At 38.5% G+C, this 25,395-nt stretch overlaps 1 protein-coding gene across 2 annotated transcripts in view; it reads right to left on the reverse strand.

The window, feature by feature from the left end:
• Positions 1–14,368: 14,368 nt before the first annotated feature.
• The window catches only part of LOC134742489 (fringe glycosyltransferase), a 28,912-nt gene continuing 17,885 nt past the window's right edge, over positions 14,369–25,395 (reverse strand). Inside the window, exons 4-8 of one of the 2 annotated variants that reach the window (XM_063675701.1) lie at positions 19,290–19,464; positions 18,499–18,584; positions 16,798–16,868; positions 15,875–16,052; positions 14,369–15,555 (exon numbers count right to left, since the gene is read on the reverse strand). In XM_063675701.1, the coding sequence (XP_063531771.1) occupies positions 15,501–15,555; positions 15,875–16,052; positions 16,798–16,868; positions 18,499–18,584; positions 19,290–19,464 (565 nt within the window). In that variant the 3' untranslated portion in view covers positions 14,369–15,500. The remainder of the gene's footprint in view (positions 15,556–15,874; positions 16,053–16,797; positions 16,869–18,498; positions 18,585–19,289; positions 19,465–25,395) is intronic. The other variant, XM_063675703.1, reaches the window with a different exon arrangement.

Raw genomic sequence — 25,395 nt, forward strand, 5'->3', positions numbered from 1 at the left:
ATACACTTACAGAGCAATAAAAAATTCTTAACCAAATTGAGGACAAACGAAGTTTAGTAGGTTTCTGCTTCATTACACTCGGAATGTTTATAGAGCTTCCCAGAAACAGAAATTAATTTCATTCAGTTGGGTTCAATTGGCATGACGTACTCATACTAACTAGCAATGTCAATCGTTTTCCTATATATTTAGTTCATACCTATCCTATACCTACTAAAATATATAGTTAAAATTATTATTTTCCGAGTGAAATACCTATTCTCATTGAAAATAGAATACAATATATTTTTATTTAAATCTTTTTTTTTCATCATCAATCGGGTTAAAAAGTATACAATTATTATATAACTATTCTCTGCCCGCAGCTATGTCTACGAAGACGTCACAAAAGTAATGCCTCCCTCTTCTTGACCGGGCGTGTCCCCCATTTCGTTATCCGATTTTCAAGATAAAAATTTAAAAAGTATCCTCAGATTGTATGCTATCTGAATTTGAGTTACTTAGTGAGGAACAGTATTAAAGTTACTTATAATACTTATGAATTTATTAATTATCTTAATAATATAATATGAATGTTTATTGATAGATATAATTTAGTAGAACAATTATTATTTCAGGGTAGTAATTATTAGCTTTAAACTCATGTACCTAGATTTTAATTTACTGTATTGGTAGGAATACAAAAATTAACTTCAGTTATTATTAATAGGTATGCAAATATACATTCGTCTAATGTTGACGTGCAAAGAGTAATTAATTATGGTTCCAATGTATTTGAATACGAATGTCATGCACATATTATTTGTATTCACCAGTAGGCGAGGCAATGCAAGCTGTCACTCAAATCGAGAAGAGCTTATAACATCCCCTCTCAAATCTTTTATACGACATTTTATTTAAACGTTGCGGCAATGCTCTCGCGGGATCCTACAAAGTTAAAACGACACAGTCGTAATTGAGGAAGCACAATACTCGTCCGATTGTGAAGCTACGTGTTGCAGTACTTTGTGTCATTGCGCTCTTGACGATCGTTTATTGAATCTGCATTCATAAATGGCTTTCGTCTGAGTTTATTGCCGTCTGATTCATCGTGTGTTGTCATCGTTGGTATGGTGACATGTTAGTGAAAATATTTGAATCACTGTCATACAATTATGTACACTATTCAAATAATCCTGCCATTCCTACCGCTATGATGAGTGGGTAGTATTACGTGTGAGAATTTACCTCAAGTCTATATACTTGACCCATATAGTGGGAAGATTTGACTATGGATGAGGTCTTGGTGGCTCAGTTGGCAGAGCGCTGGAGTATCGATCCAGAGGCCGTGAGTTCAAGTCTCACCCAAGGCAGTAATTTTTCCACTTTTAAATTTATTCTAAGCTTAATAGCATCGATCGCAGACGTTTCTGCTTGTTAATAATTAATTTCTATATACTTGTATATTTTTTGACATGCATGTGTTATTGCCCAAGTAGGTAGGTATCGTTAGGTGATATGGGAGTGCTGATAAAATAAATAATTTAATTTTGGCATTTATAGACAGCGTTGGCCGAACGTTAATTGCAATTAACCATTAGCCACGTTTCGGTCAACACTGCTTATATACAACCGTTTTATAAGTCTCCCACCGGAATCCACTCGGACTCTCCCTACATTTGGTCATCGTTTTAATATGGGCATTTATAATATGGTTGAAATACCTATTCGTTGCTAGCTGACCAAGTATTGCTAAAGTAAATGTTTAGGACATAACTTAAACACGTGTATGGTAAATTTTAAAGCGACACGAATTCAGAAAACTGCACTGCGGATACTACCGCTATTTAAGTTACGGCTGTACCTAGACCTACATATAGGCGGCTCTTAGAATATCGCCTGAAAAATGAGAGGGACGTGAGTAAGGACCGTGTCACAAAATAAATGAAGACAGAAAGTCATTTTATAACATGCTTTTGATGCTTGATTTTAATATGAGGTATTTGATTATACCTCACTTAAAATCAACTAGTGATATCTACTAGATTAGGGGTCGGCAACCTTTTAGCAGCCAAGAGCCACATAGTAGTTAACGAAATTGACGTGGGCCGCACTTTGTTAATATTTATGACTTTATCAGGTATTGTTGTTTGTCAAAATTATATACAAAATAGCCAAGGAGGCTCGCGGGCCGCAAGTGAGAGGTTCGCGGGCCGCGTGCGGCCGGTGGACCGCCTGTTGCCAACCCCTGTACTAGATTATGTCAATTATGCGCCCGCAACAATATGAAACGACGAACAAATTTACGTTTTTTTACGCATTATGTTTGTTAAAATTGTGGATAAAATGATTAGAGCGCGATCTTAAGAGTTCAACTAATGAAAATATTATTAATTGGCTTTAAAATCTAGGCGACCAGGAGTAGGTGTTTATTGACTTATTTCAATGTTAAACTAACCTTTTTCATTGGTTGACAACAATGTTGAAGTGTTAGTAGTAGGTCAATTAAACTTTGTTCACCGTAATAGCCGAAAATAGTCGTAGAAGCATATTTGCGACAACTTTGGACAAGCGAAAGCTGGGTAAGAAACTGCTTACAGCCTAGGAAAGTGGCGTGAATTTGTGTCAGTTCAACCTTTAAAGTCGGGCACGGGCAGGTTTAGAGGTAATTAAATTAATGGTAAACGGAAAACCTGTACTATACCTCAACGAGACCTGAGATTAAGATTATTTTGAATTACTCGACCCGGCAACTATTTTACTAACAACTCTTGGCAAATGTTTAGTACTAGCTTACGCCGCAGGTGCCATTTCTAGATTTAGGTATAAATCGCTCTTAAGGAACTACACATGAAACTCGAAAACGTGGGTAATATAAAATCTTACCTTTCTGTTCTTAATAATTTTGTGTCTAAGGACTAGCGATATTGATGAAAGGCCAGTGTTCAATGGATACAAATTGACTTGACACTCACCTCGAGAAGAAAAAGTGGCGTCGATATTAGATAACATTGTTATTGGATCATGTTTTGTCTAAGTTCGTTGTTTGACTTCTAAGAAGTACAATAGTAGGTCCGGTATATTATATTTCAATGCCAAACACAATTAATTGGAAGATATCTTTTGCTATGAGACAAATATTAATTACAGAAAAGTCTATTGTTGCCTGCTGCATTCTAAGTAAGTATCAATTTATTTTGTGGCAAAGTTCTAATTTCGATACAAAATATATTGAAGTCTGACGTCTAAAAATTGATTTCCAAATGGCACGCGACGGGTGAAACAATAGCTATTAGTTATTCTGTGACAATAGTGACAATGGCTATTATAATTATCACTTCAGGCACAGAATAACTCATAGTTACTTCAGGAGACCATAGGGCTGGCGCTTATCTCTCCCAGCGTAAATCGCTGACAATACAGAGAGGTAACGCAGGGACGGGGTGTTCTTTTTATAACTTCGGTAGACATTTTTGTAATTCTATCTATAGTTTTTGTTTTAAAATATATTTAAGTAGAATGACAATAAGCATGTATGTATACATGCATTTCGTCGTCTAGTGTACAGATACTGACTACTTGTCCGCTACTATTGATGCTGACTAGCATCAATAGTTAGCGGACAAAACATCGATTAGAAAAAAACTGAAAAGAAAACATTGGCACCCAATGGTAGCGATGGTGGTGATGATGGTGGTGGTGGTTGGTGCGCAGAGTATCCCGCTTAAGAACTTGATGGCGTAGATGGTAATATTTATATCTATACCATAATAATATTTTTATAGCAGTTTGGCGATTCTAACTACATACCTGTTCCAGAAAACACCTAACACAAACGTGACATTTAGAAACGCCCTGGCACAAGCCGTCATATCTATACAAAATGGTCGGTGGAGATTGGCAATCGGTGCCGGTAGTGCGGGCGTGGCGGGTCACGACTGCACCCTGGTCTGATACTGCCATAGCTTACTGAGTCATTGCTTCACGTCGACCATTATGATCTTCTGGCATTTTTTTCTAGACTAGCAAATTGGCGCTTAGAAGTGACGATTTGTTGTAGGTACCTGGGAAGACAATTAACGAATGCAAATATATGTAGTCGCTATGTTCTTTTAACGCTTAAAAAGCTTGAAGCTTGGCTGTCGAATTTGGGGATGGGCAGTAAGACTCCCGAGCTTGAAGTAATTGATTCAACCTAACAATCAGTCTGCAAATTACTCTCATCGCTCTTATGCGTTATGATTTTACAAGATGCTACTCAATTCACTTGCTACTAGCAATACAAATGCGCAAAACACTTTAAGACTTCTATGAGGTGGTAAAAACAAGGGCATATTTTAATTTCGAGGTCCTTCTTATAATGACACGTTCGAGGTAATAGTTCGGTAAGCAATTAGAATGGAACTCCTGCACATTGTCCGGTGCTAGTGAAAGGATACAAATACTTCAATTAGATAAATTGTTAGGTAGAGAATTATAGCGGCTTTAAATCCTTTTCTGTTGTGCACTGATTATGCTAAGTTATGGAGGTAATAAGGTTCGTTTGTTTGTAGAAATAATATTTAATAATATTTATGCTTAGAACACTGATTTAAACTTTCACGATTTTTACTCATTATTATTTATCTCCACGGGACTTAATCGCGTAAAATAGTTTTAATTTTACCTCCGACGTTTCGAGGACGGCGTTGTCCCCGTGGTCTCGGAGAAGACTGGCTAAAGTTGACATCAACATCTTCTAGGCGCGCGAGTTTTTCGAACTACCCGCACTTGGTCTTGTTTATTAACTTGAACGTTTTGCGCACTAGGGATGCTACCGGGTCGACACACAACACTCACAATATTCGATTTTTCAACTTTCGATATTTGGTTTCGCTTACACTTACTAATGACTGGGTTCCATGTGGATGAGATCTTAAAACCTTCGTCTCGATTGAAATTTCTATGTTTCTCGATTTCAATGGTTTCACGGACTTTTATGCTTAGAGCTAACATTTGGGGTAAATTAGATTTTTTTTAAATTTAAAATCGACTGTTATTCACAATATTTTTTCTAACTGAAGCTAGTTGCTAATGTAGAACGCCCATCAGGTCCTAAAAACTAACTACTAACATGGCTCAACGACCCAAAGAGGGCCTTGGCCTCCGAAACGAGAGCACTCCACTTTTCCCGATCCTGCGCCGTTTCCTGATTATCGGCTTGAAGCTGACGCAGATCTACTTCTACACTGTCTCCCCAGCGGTATCTGGGCCGACCTACCGGGCAGCCGCCAGTCGGTCTTCCCAAGTACGCCCTTTTGGCAGCCCGATCCTCTCCCATTCTTAATAGGTGACCGAACCAGCGAAATCTGCTCCACCAGGTCCTGCTGCATATATTTATTAAATTAAATACAAGTATTAGCCAATCTAATAACGGCAAAGATAACACTGCACTGCACTGCACTGGGATAACTAGGAAATCAGGGTAATTTTTAAGTGGCAAATATCTACACAACTAAAAGCACTTTCTAGTATAGCAACAGTAAGCAAGATGCCTTGGTAAGCGTTGCAGTAGTATAAGTGTTGCTAAAGTATCAAATGCCTCTGGTTTTAAAGATATTGGCCCAAAACTACCCCGCTTTCGAAGTCACCCCAATGCACCTTACAAGAAAGTAAATATAAAAATCGAGACGTAAATAAACTTTAAACAAGCAAATTAGTAATAGGTATTGGTTAATAAACAACGAAAGTAGCGGAAGTTTGAACCAGAGATCAGGCGCGTGTCCGCGGAGATTAAGCAACTGCCAAGAGAATAAGATGAAACAGTATTATAACTAAGATAATTATCAATTTGTCATAGGATAAACTATATATTCATTATTTTTACATTTTTAAGAGACATACAAATTTAAAACTCTGATAATGTATTTGTCAAAAAAAAAAGGAATAATAGTAATGAAAAATAGTAGTATTTTTTTAATGATCATTACAAGTATCTAAATAAATATCTGAAGGATGCGGCTAGTAGGTAGGGCACGAAATGTGAATTTGTATTAGCAAATACTGGTTATACTATTTTGACTGTGTCAAGAGGGCGCAGAGAATCATGAATTTCAACTAACCACTGATAACGTTGATTAATCGATAAAAAGTCAAAGCTTGTGTTAATTACATTTCTGTCCACAACTAGTATATCTAGTTTTCATTACATTAGAATTAATTTGATTATAATCAGTAAAAGTTCAGTTCATTATTGAGTCTATGGAAGTTCGAGTTAGTAGTTGACCAACGTAATAAATAATGATTACGATAGTATTTCTTTTGTTATCTTTTCAATTATTACACAATTATTTTCATGACTATTGCGCAAAGATTAATAAATGGTATTAGATTTGTAGTCTAAAAAACCATTCTCGAGTTTAACAGGAGAACTAGATGGTAAATTAAGTTACCGCATAATATTCGGAGCCGCAATCACTCTTTGATATTGGTGACGTCATTGGTGTCACTAGTTTCAGTTGTTTCTTTGTGTTGTTGTTGTGTGTTTGTGTAGTTGTTTGTTGTCTATACCTATTAATTATTTCTATACCTAACCTTCAGCCTACGCTGTTTGCTTAACTAAAACGAGCAATCTTTGAACTATGATTTAATGTCGGCTCATTAAATGGGTTTGTCGAAGTAATTTAATAGTAAAAGTTAATCGAATGAGACATAAGTATGTCTTCAGCAAGCTAAGGCGTCGTACCTTTTCTAGATTACATAATTAATAGTTTAAGCAATTTACAGTTAGGGTTCTAGGAGACCAATTGTTTTAAATTATGTTTATTGCCTCAAGGTTAGGCTGGTTTAACAATAAATTCAGAGAACATGTCTTATTAATTAGCATGTTCTTTGTGGGCTTATGTTTTTAACAACTAACTGTAATCATTAAACTTAGTCATATTAGACACGGACAGTACGAGTAAAGCTAAGATTAATATGAAGTATCACGATAACATTTTGATCATGTTACCGAGATTGATGTAACTTCCTTTATTGCTAAATGGTTAACTGAAAAAAAAAAACGTTAATAAAAGTGCATACATTCGGGCTTTGTTCCGTGTAAGGATCTTATGCCCATACGAGTTATTAAAAAGATGATAGGTCTGGTTTGAATAACTTACTTACTTTGAATAACTTCTGGTTAGAAAATAAAAAATAAAACCTTTTGGATAAACAGATTCTCGATTCAAACAAGGTGTGCTGGGTCAACTTTAAAAATTAGAAGTGATAGCGAAACAAATGAGCAAACGGATCCATTAATTGAACGTTTTTCTCAAACGAATCAATAAAAGATCGATGTTCTTCTTAAACCGATCTTTCGAACTTCTAAATTACGCCGTATGTTTTAATTACTTAAATTCAATTTTGAGGAGCTACTGAAATGGAAATAAGCAGCTGAGATCAATTGCTGCTCGTTTGAAAGCTTAATTATGTTTATACTTACTCATGAATTCTGGAACCAGTCCGTTTAATCGATACGTTTATGGATGGATACATAGAAAAGTTTTTAAGTGATAGTGGAAGGCTGGTTGGTAATGTACCTTTTAGACTTGAGATAATAGGGATAATGTCTTCTCTTTATTTTATGGGTATGAGTGAGTAGGCAAATGTATTATGTCCAGCATTACAGATAGACACATTTTTGTAGAATGACGCTTCGATTTGAGGCGTAAAGTGATGATAAAACGTTTCTATTAGAAAAGTCGTAGTGACGTACCTAATATTTAACTCACTGTTCGTATCGATCAAATTGTGACTTGAGAAAAAACTATACTTAAGCTCAACTTTATGACATTATGTAGGTACAGATTTTTTTGAGGACGGGAAAAGACAGATTATTGATTTGACAAATTATTAAAAGGATTATAGGGACTCCCAACGGCCTCGTCTCGGAGGACGTACCGGGCCATGCGGGTGTGCGTCAGGGGTGTCTCCTTTCACCTCTCCTATTCCTTGTCGTCCTCGATGGCATCATGAATAACACCACCAACAACAACCGCCGCGGCATAGAGTGGGGACTGTCCAACGTCTTGGAAGATTTGGAGTATGCCGATGACCTATGCCTATTGAGCCACATGCGCGCCGACATGCAAGCCAAACTGGACGACCTACGGCGAGACGCTTTGGAGGTGGGACTAAAGATTAACATCCGGAAGACCCAGGAAATGAGGTGCGGAGCGACGAGCTCGTTGCCGTTGCTCATCGGCACAGAGGGGGTGGAGAAGGTCCACAAGTTTACGTACCTCGGTAGTGTAGTGTCGGAAACAGGAGGAACCGAAGAGGACATCGCTTCGAGAATCGCCAAGGGGAAAGCAACCTTCGCACAGCTCCGTCCGGTATGGCAATCGCGGAAACTGACTAGGAGAGTTAAGCTCAAGATATTCCGGTCCAACGTGAGAACCGTATTGCTGTACGGATGTGAGACGTGGAAGGTCACTAACAACATCTCGCATCGGCTCCAAGTCTTCATCAACCGCTGTCTTCGCCGTATCCTCGGTGTATACTGGCCCGAGAGAATATCCAACGTAGATCTGTGGGAACGTTGCGGTGAGACTCCGATCGACCAGCAGATTAAACGCCGCAAGTGGAACTCCGAAATGTAACTCCACACGCTCCGAAGGGAGCCGAATCACATCCTGAGGCAAGCCCTAGACTGGAATCCCCAAGGAAAGCGGAAACGTGGTCGCCTTAAGCAATCTTGGCGGCGGACGATCATCGCAGAGGCGGCGACCATTGGCAAGACGTGGAGCGAAATGAAGCGCGAAGCTCAAGACCGAACGGGATGGCGGAGCACTTTGGATGCCCTCTGCCCCATCTAGGGGATGTAGGACCATAAGTCAAGTAAGTCATAGGGACTTTTGAAAATGGACCTACCATCAACGTGGAACAAGGTATAGTGAGTCTTACTTACTTATGAGTCTTTGATATTGTTGTTGGCGTTTGCTGTTTCAATTACCTCAATGCCCTAATCGCTTTTGAGGTCAAAACCTTGGAATTGACACGAGCCGACGCATCTTTAATGCAAGGCACTACTTTCAGTTTGGAACGATTTCAATCAATCGGCTATTATTACTGAACGTTAAGGCAAAAATTAAAACGTAAATATCTATGTAAGTATTCGTAATTGAATAAGATTTACGTACAACCTATTAGGAAGCCCAGTTTTTAAGGTTGATTAAGGCAAAGTTATAAAATTATCAAACAAAAACACCATTCACCACAATCGCCCATGTAATGACTCTAATCGATCCAGATCCGCTCGTTGCACCACCTCTTTGTGCATAACCAATTCGCTCCCCAAATCAAATAAGTTAAAAGTATAGTTCTAGTACCTGGCACTTACGCCCTGCAATTTCTAAATTCCGAATTTTGGACGGATTCCAATTACTCGAAGTGACTCTGCACTAATAATCGATTTAAAAAACGATGTTACCGAATGCCAGGTGCTTCTTACCCACCGCCGTGAGACGAATCGTCGTGACAATCGCTTTAATTAATCATTCAAGCGTCTAAGGAAATTCGTTTAAAATTAATTCGACTAATAAGTTGCTTGAAAAAAGTCAAACAGATAGATGAGTAGGCAGTTTGACTGCTAATAGGTAGTTATCTAACTAACCAATAGGTAAACCAAAGTTAATATATAAAATATAATACAAGTAAAACCTTTGTCACATTTTTCGCATTCGCTTCGCTTTACGCGTAACATATCGTAAATTTTTTGAGGTCATAATTATAGGTCGTACTTTATACAATAATTGGTGACCTGCTCCACTGAATATTTATTTTCAAACTACATATAATCAAATATCTGTGGGGCACGGGAGTGCCCCCGCCAAGACGAGCCAAGCGAATACAATTTTCCAACTAGTATAAAGGGGCCCACTGACTATCAGTCCGCCGGACGATATCGGCCTGTCAGTTGTTCGGAACTGTCAAATTTTTGTTCTAACTGACAGACCTGTATCGTCCGGCGGACTGATAGTCAGTGGACCCCTTAAAGTAAGGTTACGTTTACACTATGATGACTTCCAATGAACAATTAACAGCTCCGTACTGTCGAAAACAGTAGGTAAGTGGACAACGTGTTAACAATAAAGTGTAATATAAAATATTTACTTTATTTAAAATGTAGTTTCAAAAGTAATAAACTTTATATTATAATATCCATCTTGAGAAGATAAAAGTGATAGGGTCTAAGTGCACTTATACCTTTATCGTAAAGGGGCCCACTGACTATACGTCCACCGGACGATATCGGTCTTTCAGTTAGAACAAAAATTTGACAGTTCCAAACAACTGACAGGCCGATATCGTCGGCAGATTGATAGTCAGTGGGGACTTCCGGTTCGAACGCCATCTTGATAGTAGCCTCGTGATTAATTCCTTTGTTTGTTGTTCATTAAAATTGTTTAAAGTCTAATATGGATAGCTTTATTATACAGTAATATAATTTGGTAGTGTGCAGTGAATGGAGAATTAATCTCAAAGCGTGTTTAACCACCATTTTGGAGTCAACGGCCGGTAGTCCACGTGCTTCTCGTAAAATCCAGCTATCGGTTTTACGAGACAATAACAACAATAACTACCGAACAACGTCGGGCTCTAAGAGCATTTGGTATTTCTACCTCTAACCGTGTCTGGCTAGAGCCCTAGAGGCCCATAATTTTATTTACCGTACACTGGCAGAAGAAAATCAAGAAATATTAATTCGATCCCACGTGGATTCCACTTTGACGTTGGCGAAATCATCGACAGTATCGATGGAGCCATACTACTTAAAGATTGATTGATAGTCAGTGGGCCCCTTTAGATACGAAAAGTCAAAACACTAAAGTATATTCGGTTACATGATGCATTCTCCTTATCTTTTCCCCTGTCTTAACCTCTTAACACTCATTAACCCCTACATTTACTGTGAAGACATTCGATACAGGCGCAACTATCTATAGAAAACTGTCAATATGGTGTTCTTAATGTGGTGCCAAAATAATATTAATATCAATCCGTTGGCTAGCGCTGGCAATCAATACGTTTTCGGTATCATTTGATATGTCAAACGCGCATTCATAAACGTTTGAGGAGGAATGGAGGATTCAACTATTTTATTAGCCGTTGTATTTGAAATTTGATTCTACATAACCGTTGAAACGATTGAGTCAACAGACTTTTATCGCACTATAAAAGCTGAATAAACATTCGAATGGCTCCAATGAGACACCTTTAGTTGTTTGGATAATATGGTTTTTAGCGATTTGATACCAGCATGCCGGAATGTTCAATGTTTGCTCTGTGGGAGGTCAATATGTCAAACATGTTTTTAAATTTGGACTATCTATTTATCTATCGCAACCAGCGATTAATCTGTACCGTGTTGCATGAGAAACTACAACTAATATTACACGGCCCTGATCGCAACGCTGTTTTAGGGGGAGACTTACCCAGATGGCAGTGTTGAACCAAATTAAGCTGAAATTTTCTTAATCTTTATTTCTGGACGTATGAATCGTGACTACCCCCGTTAAATCGTGCTCAAATCTACGTCGGCAACGTTTTCAAGTATAAGCCGCTTACCGCCCGTTTAAAGTGGGGGTAATCTTTAACAGCTTACGAACACTGCAATAACTCCACTTTACAACTACTTCAACATTCATTTTATGGCATCTTCAGCGTAAGAGGTTATTAAGAGCAAGTGGCTTTTTATGTTTAAAAAGATGTTTCGATCAGATTTTTACTTGTTAGGTACGTTATCGGCAATGCAAATACAATTAAGTTACCGATCGTAATAGGGGTGTAGGGGAAGTAAAGAGGTGTTTAAGGTACTTTACAATCAGATCATACCTGATAACTGTTCTTTGAATAAAATATAAGGCCGCTCTACCATGCGCTACCACTGGATTTAATTCAAAATAAAATTGTTACCGGCGCAATCTACCAAGTGGGTTTTATTTGGTTATTGATGATGATGCACGTATTTTAAGGACAGGAAGGATTTTATCTTGCCAAATAAAAAAAGACACTGAAAACTAACATTGTCTTACAGAAATGTGCTCGAATCGTACACGCAATCGTTTCCCCATGTATTCTAGTTTCATCTATCAAGAATAAAATGTTTAAATATTCCCTGCACGTTTTAAATAGGCGCAGACTGGTTGACACAATGGCACATAAATACTATATTATATTCGCAAGGAAATGGTCAAATGTAACGTATGGTTTGCTTGGTATTGTGCATACAAGATTTGAAAACAGTTTCTAGCTAAATTGTAAATTTATTTGCAGGAGATTGCCGTTATTTTTGCCTTAAAAATGACAATGTAAACAACAATTTACTGACAGGCCGTACATACCTATACAAAAATTATTATAAGTAACTTCTACTGCGCTTCTTCAATTATTTGAGGTGTACAAAAAGAGAAGGTATTTATGTTTTTTATTATATATTACGTGATTTGTATTATTAAGTATGTATATTCTTAGGTTTCTAAGTAGGCGAAAAGAATAATTGAACTTACCAATTACGTTTCTCTCTCAGGCGTTCCGATTGTAATGGGACACGCGCCACAAGGAATTAGGTACATGTTTATCACTGCACCGTTTATTTTACCTTATATTATGCTTATACAAATTAAATATTTTATTTACTAAATAGGTAATTATTGGAATTGAATATGTGACTTTAATGTCTTTATCGTTTTGTGTTAGCTAGACGTCAAACATCCAATAAAGAGACAGTATGCCTCTTTAACCTCTTTTAAAAACATTCATGATATATTCAACAGCGCAGCTAAAGTTTGTTGTCCACTTTTAGGTTTTTAAACGTGAGATATCATTTCACTTCCTTACCAGGAAAGGTGCACGTTTCCGACTTTAACGCTTGCTTCACCTTTTCGTATATTCCCATTGGCTACTCTAACGTGGTCGCATGAAGTTCTTAGGCGTACCAATTTAACGTGACCTCGAGACATGTAAAGACTAGGTGCAGTTGGAAAGCGCATTTATATTTGGTTTGCCTAAATTTACGACTGTAAGCAATTGGAATGACAGCCCTGTTTGTTTTGCCTTCTGCCCCTAAGCGGCACACCTTTCGCTAAACATTGAATCATTTGCATTTGTATCGCAAAACACGGCAGTATGTCAGCCAAGTTCGGTGGCTCTATCCGATTACGGCTCACAGATCGTGCTCAGTGAATACTTATCGAAGGTGTTAAGAGGTGTCTTTTCATGCTTAATGTTCTATTCAAGCGTCTTTCTGGCCTTCTAGGGATTGGACTTGTCTTTGGGCTTTGCTTAATTTATGGACGACATTGGACTAGAAATCTGACCGAGTGCAAGTCAAACTAGCGCAGTGTTGGTTCTGTAACCAAATCATCTCTCCTACTTATTTATTTATTTGTTCAAACCAGGTTTTTTAGGGTTCCGTACCCAAAGGGTAAAAATGGGACCCTATTACTAAAACTCCGCTGTCCGTCTGTCCGTCTTCTGTCACCAGGCTTGTATCTCAAGAACCGTGATAGCTAGACAGTTGAAATTTTCACAGATGATGTGTTTCTGTTGCCGCTATAACAACAAATACTAAAAAGTACGGAACCCTCGGTGGGCAAGTCCGACTCGCACTTGGCCGGTTTTTTTTAGCTTATGATATTCACCATCTTATTTTTAGTTTACTTAATAATATTACATATAATACACTTTCAATAAATTGCATCTCTGAACATGAATATGGGGCTATACAATAGCCAAAGACACACTGAATAATGCCAGAATTAGCATCCTACGACCCGTTTCTACAAATGGTTCCTAACATATCAAATCAATGACCATGAGAGCAAAGACTAAAATAAAATAGATACCCTATCAGCTGATCATACACGGCGGGCGGAGGCAGACGACGGATTATTGCCGCCCACACTTCCACACACAAATATTTTCAAAACCAAAATGCATCAAGTTGATTAAAACATCTGTCGAAATTTCATTCTTCTTGCAACTCTGTTACGTCGAATTTGGTGTGAGCCGAGATGAGATTGGTGGCTTTTCGGATATCGAAGGTATATACTTACGTATACCTCGCAGATGTCTCAGTAACTTAACCCGAGACGATGAATATGTGGCGACTATAAAAATGCTATAACATTAAAATAAACGTCAATTAAAAGTTTAACGCATTTCTTCATTGGAAAAGGAAGTCGCTTATGGGAAAAACGTCGCCAAAATGCTTTTTATATTTATTTAAGAACGGTTCTCACCGGTCTCTTCTCGTTATCGTTTGTCATATTGACTTAGGGATTGAAGTAATAGATAAAAATGACACAATGCCAAAGGCTGTTGACAGTCGATAAGTATAACTAAATATTATGAAAATAAAATATATTGTGATTTTGAAATTGTTTATTTTATAAACAAATAATTATTTTATAAACAATATCATAACATGACTTGAGAGATTTTAAATAACATTTTAATAGCACATTTTGCGTCTACTTACAATTATCAGCTAATATCACAGACTTTTTTTAAAGACAACAATTATTACATCACCCATGTAGGTTTTGAATTCGCGACATTTATATTCTTAAAAATACGTTTACCTTTTTTTTTGACAGCGAGGTCTTTGACATAAATAATTTAGCCGTGCTCAAATAGGCAAATGAACTATGTACATTTTATTCTGTAATCTTTAACTTCTTACATGACCAAAAGTTTATAATGAGTTTTCAAATATTATTGTTTTTTGCGGTAGATCTATGATAGATTATATAATATTTATGAGTGTGATCGGCTCAGTCATAAGCTACTTACATTAATGTTTCACAGCAAAATGAGAAACAAGTTATATTACATTTTATAAATTATTTTACCAGTTAAATATGTTTGAAAATAAAAGCAAATTTAAATGTGTTAAATATAACAAAAAGAAAACAAGATAATTAACAAAATGGAAGTGCGTGAATTTCAGTGACATTAGTTTTATTTATTGCACTTTCAAAACTTTCTATGTTTATGTAAAAGGTATGATTAATTTTAAACAAAATATAGATAAATTATAATCTTGCATTACCGTGTTGACTTTTTCTAATTAAAGCAAGTTGAACATAGTTATTATTAACAAAATATTATAAAGATAAATAAAAAATAAAGAATTAGAAACGTATCATCTCTAAAATCGATTTAAATGACCTGATAATACAATAACATATTCTTAAGAAAATAAAATAAAAGTCTAATAAAATACTTGTGATAGGGTGACTCCTGTAGTTATTGTATTGGCCCCTATATAGAAATTGGATTTTACTAACAAATCAGAAAAAATAAACAAGCGAAAAGAAGTCATTGTTAAGAGTGGCCAATTATTATGTAGTGGACAAAAACTATAGCAGTCACCCTAAATTCAAGCCATAAACAAAAAGAAAACAAAAATACTTTAAAACTATATCAGGCAACCAGAGATAAATTAGATAAACTAGCTTTCCACACAGGTGTTGGCTTTCCACACACGTTGGCTATCTCGGACAGAACTTGAAATGCGGGAACAGGAAACAATGCAGAGACAGGAACCTGCAACAATGGAGGCCAAGTCGTAATTCGCTTTTATCATAAAGTTACAGGAAACGAGGTTTTCTTTAAAACGTTAGCCCCCAAAGATTATTAGATAAGATAGGTATTGTTATTTTAATGGTTGGCGAATTTATTTACATTTGTACAGTTATGGACTTAATAACTGCTACTGTTGTTACAACACTAATCAGTGTGTGAACCGGCCCCAATGTAAAGGCCGCCACACATACCCGTTTTGACCTTACATATTACCATTTTTTTTTACTGCTGATAAATATGTAGTATCTTTTTGGTGCAGACGATATTGAAATGTACTCACCTAGTAGGATCATACAAAGTGTCGAAACCCGGCACGTTGACTACGTTCCACTCGTTCTTATATACGCTGTAGCCGAAGGAGACTTGCTCCTTTAGCTTCTCAGTCTCCAAGAGCTTCAATTGCTCCAAATGTGAGTGAAACTCCGGTATCACCGTCAGATTTATATGCATTATGTTTTCTGTGGACAGAGGGGAGGCAATTAGGTCTGATAAGTTTTTCCTATAGTAAAAGATATATATATATATGACGTAAGTACGAAAGCAGTACAAATATATTATTTTGGGATCTGTCTTTTCCAAACGCGAAGGGAAGGGTAACATTTGAATTTTATTAATTCCATGCCATTGACGTTTCAGACCAATCCTTTTTTAACAAAAATAACTTGAATCCCAATAGGACAAATTAATTTTTTTTTCGTAGCTTAGCGTATCTAATTGTAATAGACACAAATCACCAAAAATTACTTATGTTATAAAAATAAAAAGATACATTTTAATATCGTTGAGTTGCATTACCCTCGAGTTTGAAAAATACTATATATATCTGAACAAATGTCTAAAAAGACGTGACAATGGAATAAAAACAAAATTTGTGAAACAAATTATTTTTGTTCGAAAATAAAGGCACAAACAATATGAAAACTTTATCATGTTGGCTACAAATTAGGAACTAACTAACTAATTCAAATTCTACGGAAGTCCCAAATTGCTCTGCGTCTACAAATTCTAGAATTGGACACGGCAAGTTTCAAATTTTACACCAAATGTTTGTTAGTTCGACAACAGAGTTGGAATTTAAATTTAATTTTGACTGTAGATTATTTAGTGAACTGCATTAATAAACTGGGTACGGAAAAAAATTGCGGAAAACAAGGCAACGTCTTTATCATTGAAAATTAGTCTTAATAGTAGATAGTACCTTACCTATAAGATATCCAAGGGATACGTCGTCAGGAAACCGAACATTATCACAAAAACTGATGAACCGCCCACCACTGGAAAGAAAGTTACGTGTTAAACATGTACCTTAAATAGCTGCGTGATATTTATTCTTCACGAAAAAAAGATTGAACTTTACTATTATTTAATAACCAAGTCATGAAAAAACGAAGGTAGTTATGTCAAGATAAATAATAATAATTTTTTGTATCAAGATTTCGTATGTTGACTGCGCATTCTTATCAATTAAAAGATAAAATATCATTTTAACATTCGTACTAATCTGTACACAAGATTTAATCAAGTCAATTGCAACATAATATAAAAATAATATACCTAATATGACACATAAATTGCAAGTCAAGCCGTATTTGGTTACAGTAAATCATAAACACGTAGCTGTTATTGGATTGGAATGCAGCTGGTGGTCAGAAACTCTAACAACCTTGGCACTAATTCTGACATCGATTAATTATTTATAATAAGCATTAAATTCTATTTAATTCTTTATTATTAAAAACTGATATCATATCAATTTTCTGCTTTGTTGTATTATAGCCAATGGCCAAAGTAAAAGCCCTTGTGCACGTTCAAGCGTACTACACGACAGAGATGAAAGTAATCGTGTAAAGTCCTCGCTACACGCTTGCTTGGCTTGAATGTCCGGCAGTTGTACAACCACTTGACTGTCCGAGAACACTAGAGTATCACAAAAGAGTATCGACTAACAATAGGCTTTCATTTTATTAATCGGCCAATTTCAATAAACGATAACATAACACAATGTACGTAACAATATAAACGCAGATGCATTTATCTGTTTGGAAAGAGTCGTGGAATGTATTGGGCCCCATACATTCCACGACTCTTCTCTTTCCGCACAGACTCTATAATTATTTGATTACTGGCTACACAGAGTAGTTAGATACTGTCACTGAATTTATCAGCAACAGTTGTCATTTTTCGTCAACAATCGTTTCCATTTAAAAATAAAAATAAATCTTATAATAGGTACATTACTAAACATACAGACAGAATTGTGACCAAGGTTGTTAAAGTCATTTAAACCTCAAATCGATTCTTGTTTAACAAAATAATATTTTTTTAAACTACTCAGTGCAATTTAGCTAAATCATGTTGCGGAACACATTTTCACATACCTATATTTTGACTTCAAAATTATAGACAAATTGTGGCTGTCAAATGCCATTGTATTCTGATAATGCGTGGCGTGATTTTGCAAAATGTTTTGTATTCCTGTTTAAATGATGTTGCTTACTGACTTAATTTGCCCAGTGATAATGGATTTTTGAACAATTTTTTTTTACCATTATGCTATTTCATTTACTGAGAGGTAGTGACGATCTTCTAATAAGATTGGAATTGTGGGCCTACATTTAGAGACTAGACTATCTGTCTGTTGTTTGTATTTTTAATTAGTTTTATTTTTGTGTAATTCGACATTTAGAGACTGTATACATCTCTAATAAAGTATCTAATATTTCATTAATTCCATATTTGTATTTGTATTTTGTAATTGTTGGTTATTTTTATATCTTGTAAAAATTTTACATGTAAAAGTGCCCCTGTGGCCTATTTACATACATATTTGATGCTTGATGTTTAAGCATGCGGTAATAATCATGCACACAAAGTGGGTAATTTTTTTATTGTTTATTGACTCACCTCGCAAAAGGTAACATTTTTAAAGCCAAACTTCGGCTCAAGCATACTCCAGCGCCGCCCGTGCCGAACCAAAACGAATATTTTAACTGGAACAAATTTTTTTTGTTACTTTTATGATCAATCAGAAATTTACAATTACAATACAAAAAAAAACATTCTTAAAAGCTAGTATGTTAATACAACAGTTCACATTATACTAAACAGTTGCAAGTACAAGAAAGCTACCTACAGATATTTGAATATTTAGGTAAGGTCAATACGGATAATGGTAGCTGCGGGATAAGTGTGGTTGTTCTTCAAATATTGATAGGTAAGTGTTTGTTGCCAATTTATACATTTGCTACTTACCTCGCAGCAACACTTACCCGTACTGATTTACCTATTTAATCTGCCAATTGCTTAACTTTAGTTACTAAGTATAGGAATAACAGTATAATATAACATTTAAAACTTTCGCGTTTTGGACACATATTAAATCACATTTACAATCGGGTCTATCGCGAATTTATTTTGTTACCTTTATTTACCGACGTTTCGACACAGGTTTCACTGGATGCGGCTAACTGTGACGTCTCAGCAAAATGTCAAAACAGAGATTAGTCACACAAATCTCTGTTTTCACATTTTGCTGGGACGTCAGTTAGCCGCGACTACGACCAGTGAAACCTGTGTCGAAACGTCGGTAAATAAAGGTTACAAAATAAATTCGCGTTAGACCCGATTGTAAATGTGATTTAATATAACAGTATAATAATTGAAAATAATACACAATATACAATCAGCATGCTAACTTTAAAATTTTCAACCTTCGCATTTTTGCTCTTCTTGGACTTCTGGTAGATCCGCACTGGCTTGTAGACCGAGGTCCGGCCAAGGTACCAGTCCTCTTTGTAGTCGTACCTTTGGAGCACTTCGACTAGGCGTGGTACGTTCACGTAGTTGTCATCGTCGAAGTGGCAGAACCATCTGTAACAAAGTTATTTATTACCACAAAGGAAAAAAAACCGGTTAAGTGCGAGTCGGACTCGCGCACGAAGGGTGTCCGTACCATTACGGAAAAAAAAAGAGAAGAAAATCACGTTTGTTGTATGGTGGTATTTAAATATTTATATTATTCTGTTTTTAGTATTTGTTGTTATAGCGGCAACAGAAATACATCATCTGTAAAAATTTCAACTGTCTAGCTATCACGGTTCATGAGATACAGCCTGGTGACAGACGGACAGACGGACAGACGGACAGACGGACAGAGGAGTCTTAGTAATAGGGTCCCGTTTTTACCCTTTGGATACGGAACCCTAAAAATTGGGAATAGTTTGTACGGTCGAGTTCACAAACATCTTTAATACAAGACAATCTTCCTAAAATATATTTACCAGTCTTTAATATTTTCAGTGTCTTAGAGGCGTATAAATATATTTTTGGAACGGTGGCTTGTAAAATATATGTTCCTGAACTCGACTGTATATTATACTCAGTATAAAATTTACCATTTTTCATTGTTTTACCAAGTATGTTTGGTTTTGTTATGGTGCTTTTTTTATGTAACGCAATATCATTTTATGTACATTATTTGTTTGTTGAAACCAAAATACATATAAAAATTGTATACTTATTCAAGCGGGATTTTTTGTATGATTTATTTATTTAATCTTTATTGCAAATAAGAAAATACAATTGTACAAAAGGCGGACTTATTATGATAATTGTAACGAAGCATTCAGTATGCATAATTATGTAACTTTAACAACCAGCTAAATTCACTCTAGGACAAATAGACTAGATGTCGGCTTACTTGATTCTATACTTACACAGGAATTCAATGCCATTAAAACATCAAGTACTTAATTGTGATTACCTACGATAAATATCAAAGGCTATGGGGTTCTGTGATAAAATTCTGCTAACCTTGAATGATGACTTTAGCTTCTATAGTTTAGAATGTCATAAGTGACGTAAGTTTGCGATTGAAATAAGCGTTTTTGTGTAAGCGTGGCGGAATTGCGTCCAGCGTGTGTAATTAGTGCGGTATAATTTAGTGGCATTACCATTACACCGACGCAAATAACAGGAGCTGCGCTGGCGCAGTCCGCAGTACTCAGATTAACAATAAGGCATTAGTAATAAGTGTATGTATATAATAACTTAAAAAAGATTATGAAATCCATTTGTCTTTTCGTAAATAGGATCGCTTGAGATGAAATATCCATCCTAAACTAATATTATAAATGCGAGTCTGTCTGTCTGTCTGTGTGTTACCTCTTCACGCTTAAACGGCTGAACCAATTTAGTTGAAATTTGGCATAGAGATAGTTTGAGTCCTGCGACATAGGATAGTTTTTATGTCGGAAAACATCCCTAAAGAGAGTGAAAAGGGGGGTGAAATTGAGAGATTTAATGAATTGCCTGATAATTGATGTGAAGCAATTAAGCTTATGCTCAAATTGAATGATTGCTATTATCTTTATCCAGGCGCTAAACTTACTCTAGCTGCTGTTACTGATTCCACGCAGATTCCGGGCAAAAACTAGTAATTACATGTTAGGATGATAGGGCCTGTGCGGAAATAAAGAAACGTTGAATATAAGGGAACCAATATATTCTATGACTCATCTCTTTCCGCACAGTATTTACCTAATAGGTACGAGTACGTAGGTACTATAGCGTAGGTGCTGGCTATGTGGGTCCAGAAGGTTTGTAGCTGAAGTAAAACACTTGTCTATGTACAAGAATTGAATGAATTTATTTACAGAATACACGGTTTATATACAAAAATGAAGAAAGAAAGAAAGAGACATATTTACATAGAAGAGTGAAACAAGAGATAAGGAGGTACGCTGGTACATGCCGCAGGCGCGCGCGGCGCGCCTATAAAACTGAGTGGCCCGCCTTCGCGAGTCCTTTCGCTCGCCGGCCGCTGTGGAGTCAACATCGTGTCGTCGGTCCGCCGTGCCCCGCTGCTTGGAAACAAGACACGACGAGTCCGACGAAGATGCTGCAGGATATTCCAACTGTCCTTCTCAGGACAATCCAAACTGCTCTTATCAGAGCAATTTCATGTTTCACCGCGGAGTATGTCAATCGCACCGTTCCTCAGCCTCAGCACACGGTGTCAATCGATGTATCTTCACTTGTGTAGTGTGTTCCCACAGGGTTCCCCCTCAAGCGAAGCGTACCGGCAGGCGAATGGTGCGGCCTCGGCGGGTTGTGCTTGTAGGTACTTGAACGGTCGTGGTTGTGTTTTGTTCATTTCTTCGTTTCAGGATGCCTTTTTTCTGTTGTTGGTTGTTGTTGTCATTTTTGGTGTCTTGTGTTGTCGGTAAACTCGGTGAAACGGTCGGTTGCGTCGTTATATTCGATGTTGTAGCTGTAGGTATACTCGTAGTTGTGGCTGTGGGTACATTCGTTGCGATCGTTGAATTTGTAGTTGTAGGTATGGTTGTTGAACTCGTAGTTGTAGGTATATCTTGCTCGGTGTCGGCGATGATGAATGCGGGTTTTAGGCGGTCGATCGAAATATTCATCTGGCGGTTAGGTAGCTGCAGAGTGAATATTTTGTCGTTTCGTTTTAGTACTCGGTAGGGTCCGTCGTAAGGTGCTTGTAGCGGCTTCTTTACGGCGTCGACTCGTACGAATACTTGTTCACAGGTTTGAAGGTCACGATGTACGAAAATAGGTTTCTTGTTGCCATGCGGGATTGTCGCTGTCGGCGTTAGGCTTTGTATGGTCGCTCGTAGTTTTTCGACGAAATCGGAGTCCATGGTGACGTCATCGCGCGTAGGTACTAACAGTTCGCCGGGTAATCGTACACTGCAGCCGTAAGTGAGTAGGGCTGGGCTTACACCGGTGTCTGTGCGTAGTGCGGCTCGTAGTCCAAGTAGAACGGTAGGTATTGTGTCGATCCATGTCTTCTCGGTTTGTAGTCTGGCCTTGAGTGCGGCCTTGAGACTTCTATGCCATCGTTCGATAATTCCGTTCGACTGAGCGTGATACGGCGTTGAACGGGTTCTTTCGATGCCGAGTAAGCGGGTAAGTGACGCAAATACTCGACTCTCGAATTGCCGTCCTTGGTCGGTCGTGATGGTAGCGGGGCATCCGAAGCGGGAGATCCATCCTTCGTATAGGGCTTTAGCGACGTCTTCGGCGGTGATCTCGCATAAAGGTATTGCTTCGGGCCATCTAGTTGCGCGGTCGATCATTGTGAGTAGGTATCGATGTCCGCTGGCGGTAATAGGTAGAGGTCCTACAAGGTCGATGTGAATATGTTCGAACCTTGTAGTTGGCGGGAAACTCGAAATGGGGCTTGCGGTGTGTCGCTGGATCTTCGCACGCTGGCAGTAAACGCATGCTTTTGCCCATTTGCCTACATCGGCATTTAGTCCGGGCCAAAAGTAGCGTTGAGCAACGAGTTTTCGTGATGTTCGGATTCCGGGATGGCTTATGTTGTGTACTGCGTTGAAGGCGGCACGGCGTTGTTCTTCGGGCACATAAGGTCGTAAGTCCGTGCTTGATGTTTCGCAGTACAGTTTTGTTGTAGTTCCGGGAATCGTGACTTGTTTCAGCGACAGGTTATCTTGCTGTGCGAGCGTTCGAATAGTGTCGCTATCTCGCTCTTGCGCTCTTGCTAGTTGTTCGTAGTCGATAGGAGATGGACATGCGATGGCTTCGATGCGAGATAGGGCGTCGGCAGCGGCGTTTTGAGTTCCCGGAATGTGTCGTATGTCTGTTTTTTTTTTTTTTTTTTTTTTTTTTTTTTTTTTTTTTTTTTTTTTTTTTTTTTTTTTTTTTTTTTTTTTTTTTTTTTTTTTGAACCTGACTTGGGCTCTATTGCAGGGGGGGCAAGTAGAGCGGTAGGACTGTGTGGGGGGATGGTAGCCTGGGGAAAATCCAGGACCCTTCCGCATCACACGAGACGGTTTTTGCTACGCTGGAATACTCCTAAAGAGTTTTCGCTCCAGCGCAGATCGGTTGAGCGGTCTCAACCTGATCTGAGGGTGTAAAGGGAATCGAGCTAATGGGAGTTTTGTCGCTGGTTCGCTACAACCTAGCCTAGCCGAGAAGACTCCAGCAAGAAACTCAGCTAGGCCCGACGACTGTCGGAATGATGCTAACCGGTACGCGGCGGTACCGGGTTGATAACGGACTGAATGTGTCGATGTGGTCGCGTGGTGGACGTCCCCGCCGGCGGGCAAGCCTTTGTGTACGCGTTGTGTCCGCGATGGACGCCGCACGCTCAGCGGCCATCCTAGCGATGGACGCTGAGATTGCGTCGTCCGGATCCGTGAGTGTGTGCCTGGGACGACGGACCGAGCGTCCCCTAATCAGTGTGGATCGGGTTACTTCAGAGGGGGGAGGTGGAGGAGTGGGAACGTAGTTCGCAGCCTTCCTAACTAACGGATTTCTATGGTGCGGAGCGTTATCAAAGTAACGCCGCGAAGTCTGCTTAAAGAAACCGTAAATGGAGTTAAGCCCCGAGTCACGGTGCAAACTGAGGTTCGTCTGGTACCACGGGGCACCAGTCGCCCTACGGAGGAAACGATTTTGAACGACCTGAAGCGGCTTGAGACTTGACATACTCACGTGTGAGAATGCCACACTTGAGTATGTCATGATTGGACGAACACAAGTCTTGTAAAGGGTCAGCTTATTTCTAAGTGACATTTTACTAAACTTGTTAATCATCGACCCGAGCCTTCCTAATACGAACAGCGCTCTGTTACGTACCCTACGGATGTGGTTTCGGAAAGTCAGCCGACGGTCGAGTGTGACGCCGAGATATTTGACCTCGTTCACCCACGGGATGGGTTGGTCAAATAGCCGTACCGGTTCCACCTTCCTTTCGACCGGCGCGGTGAAAGTAGGGTGGAATATGATAGCCGCGCTCTTATCCGGATTGACTTCAATACGCCAAAGACGAAACCATTGACCGAGGTCGATGATTGCCTCTTGGAGGTATTTCCGGATAAGGTCGCGACGAACGTGAGACGTGAAAAGCGCGGTGTCATCAGCAAACAGACCAAGTTGCACCATCGGGTGTCTTGGAATGTCATTTGTGAACAACGAATAAAGCGTAGGAGAGAGGACGGAGCCTTGCGGGACTCCTGCCCTAATGGGGTGTGGGGCTGATAGCGTTCCCTCCAATCTGTAGCAAAAGCTTCTGTCCGTAAGGAAATCTCGTATTATGAGTACGAGTCTATCCGGCATTCCGATCTGATATAACTTGTATATCAGCCCGTTATGCCAGACCTTGTCGAAGGCTTTTGCTACGTCAAGAAAGATCGCACCAGTCTTTACCCCACTTAGCCGTGAGAAGCCGTCTAAGATGTGCTCCGTGAGGCGGTGCACCTGCTGGACACACGAGTGCCCTGCGCGGAACCCGAACTGTTCGTCAATGACGATTGAATTTGCGACCGTGAAGTTAAGAATCCTAGTAAGAAGGATTCGCTCGAATAGCTTCGCGACGGAACTAAGTAAGCTAATCGGCCTGTAAGAGGACGCAGACGTACGGGGTTTACCCGGTTTCGGAATTCCGATGACCGTTGCACGTTTCCACGCGGCTGGAAAGTGACAATTGGTCAGGGCGGCATTGAAGATGCCGACCAAAACGAGCAGTAGATGCGCGGGCAAAAGTCTCAGCATGCGGTTGGAAATGCCATCCGCACCCGGAGACTTCCGAACACGCAGATACCTTACGCGGGAGCTGACTTCCTCAACCGACACCGGAACGAAAGGTCGTATGTCTGTTGTGAACTCGCTTATATACAACAGCTGACGGGTGCGACGTGGTGATTCGTTGTTTGTGCTAGTCTTCGTAAATGCGTAGGTGAGCGGCTTGTGATCGGTGAAAATCATAAGTTCTCTTCCTTCGAACATTTTTCGGAAATGTTTCGTACTTAG

Source organism: Cydia strobilella, chromosome 6 (genome assembly GCF_947568885.1).
Source record: "Cydia strobilella chromosome 6, ilCydStro3.1, whole genome shotgun sequence".
NCBI classification, from domain to species: Eukaryota; Metazoa; Arthropoda; class Insecta; order Lepidoptera; family Tortricidae; genus Cydia; species Cydia strobilella.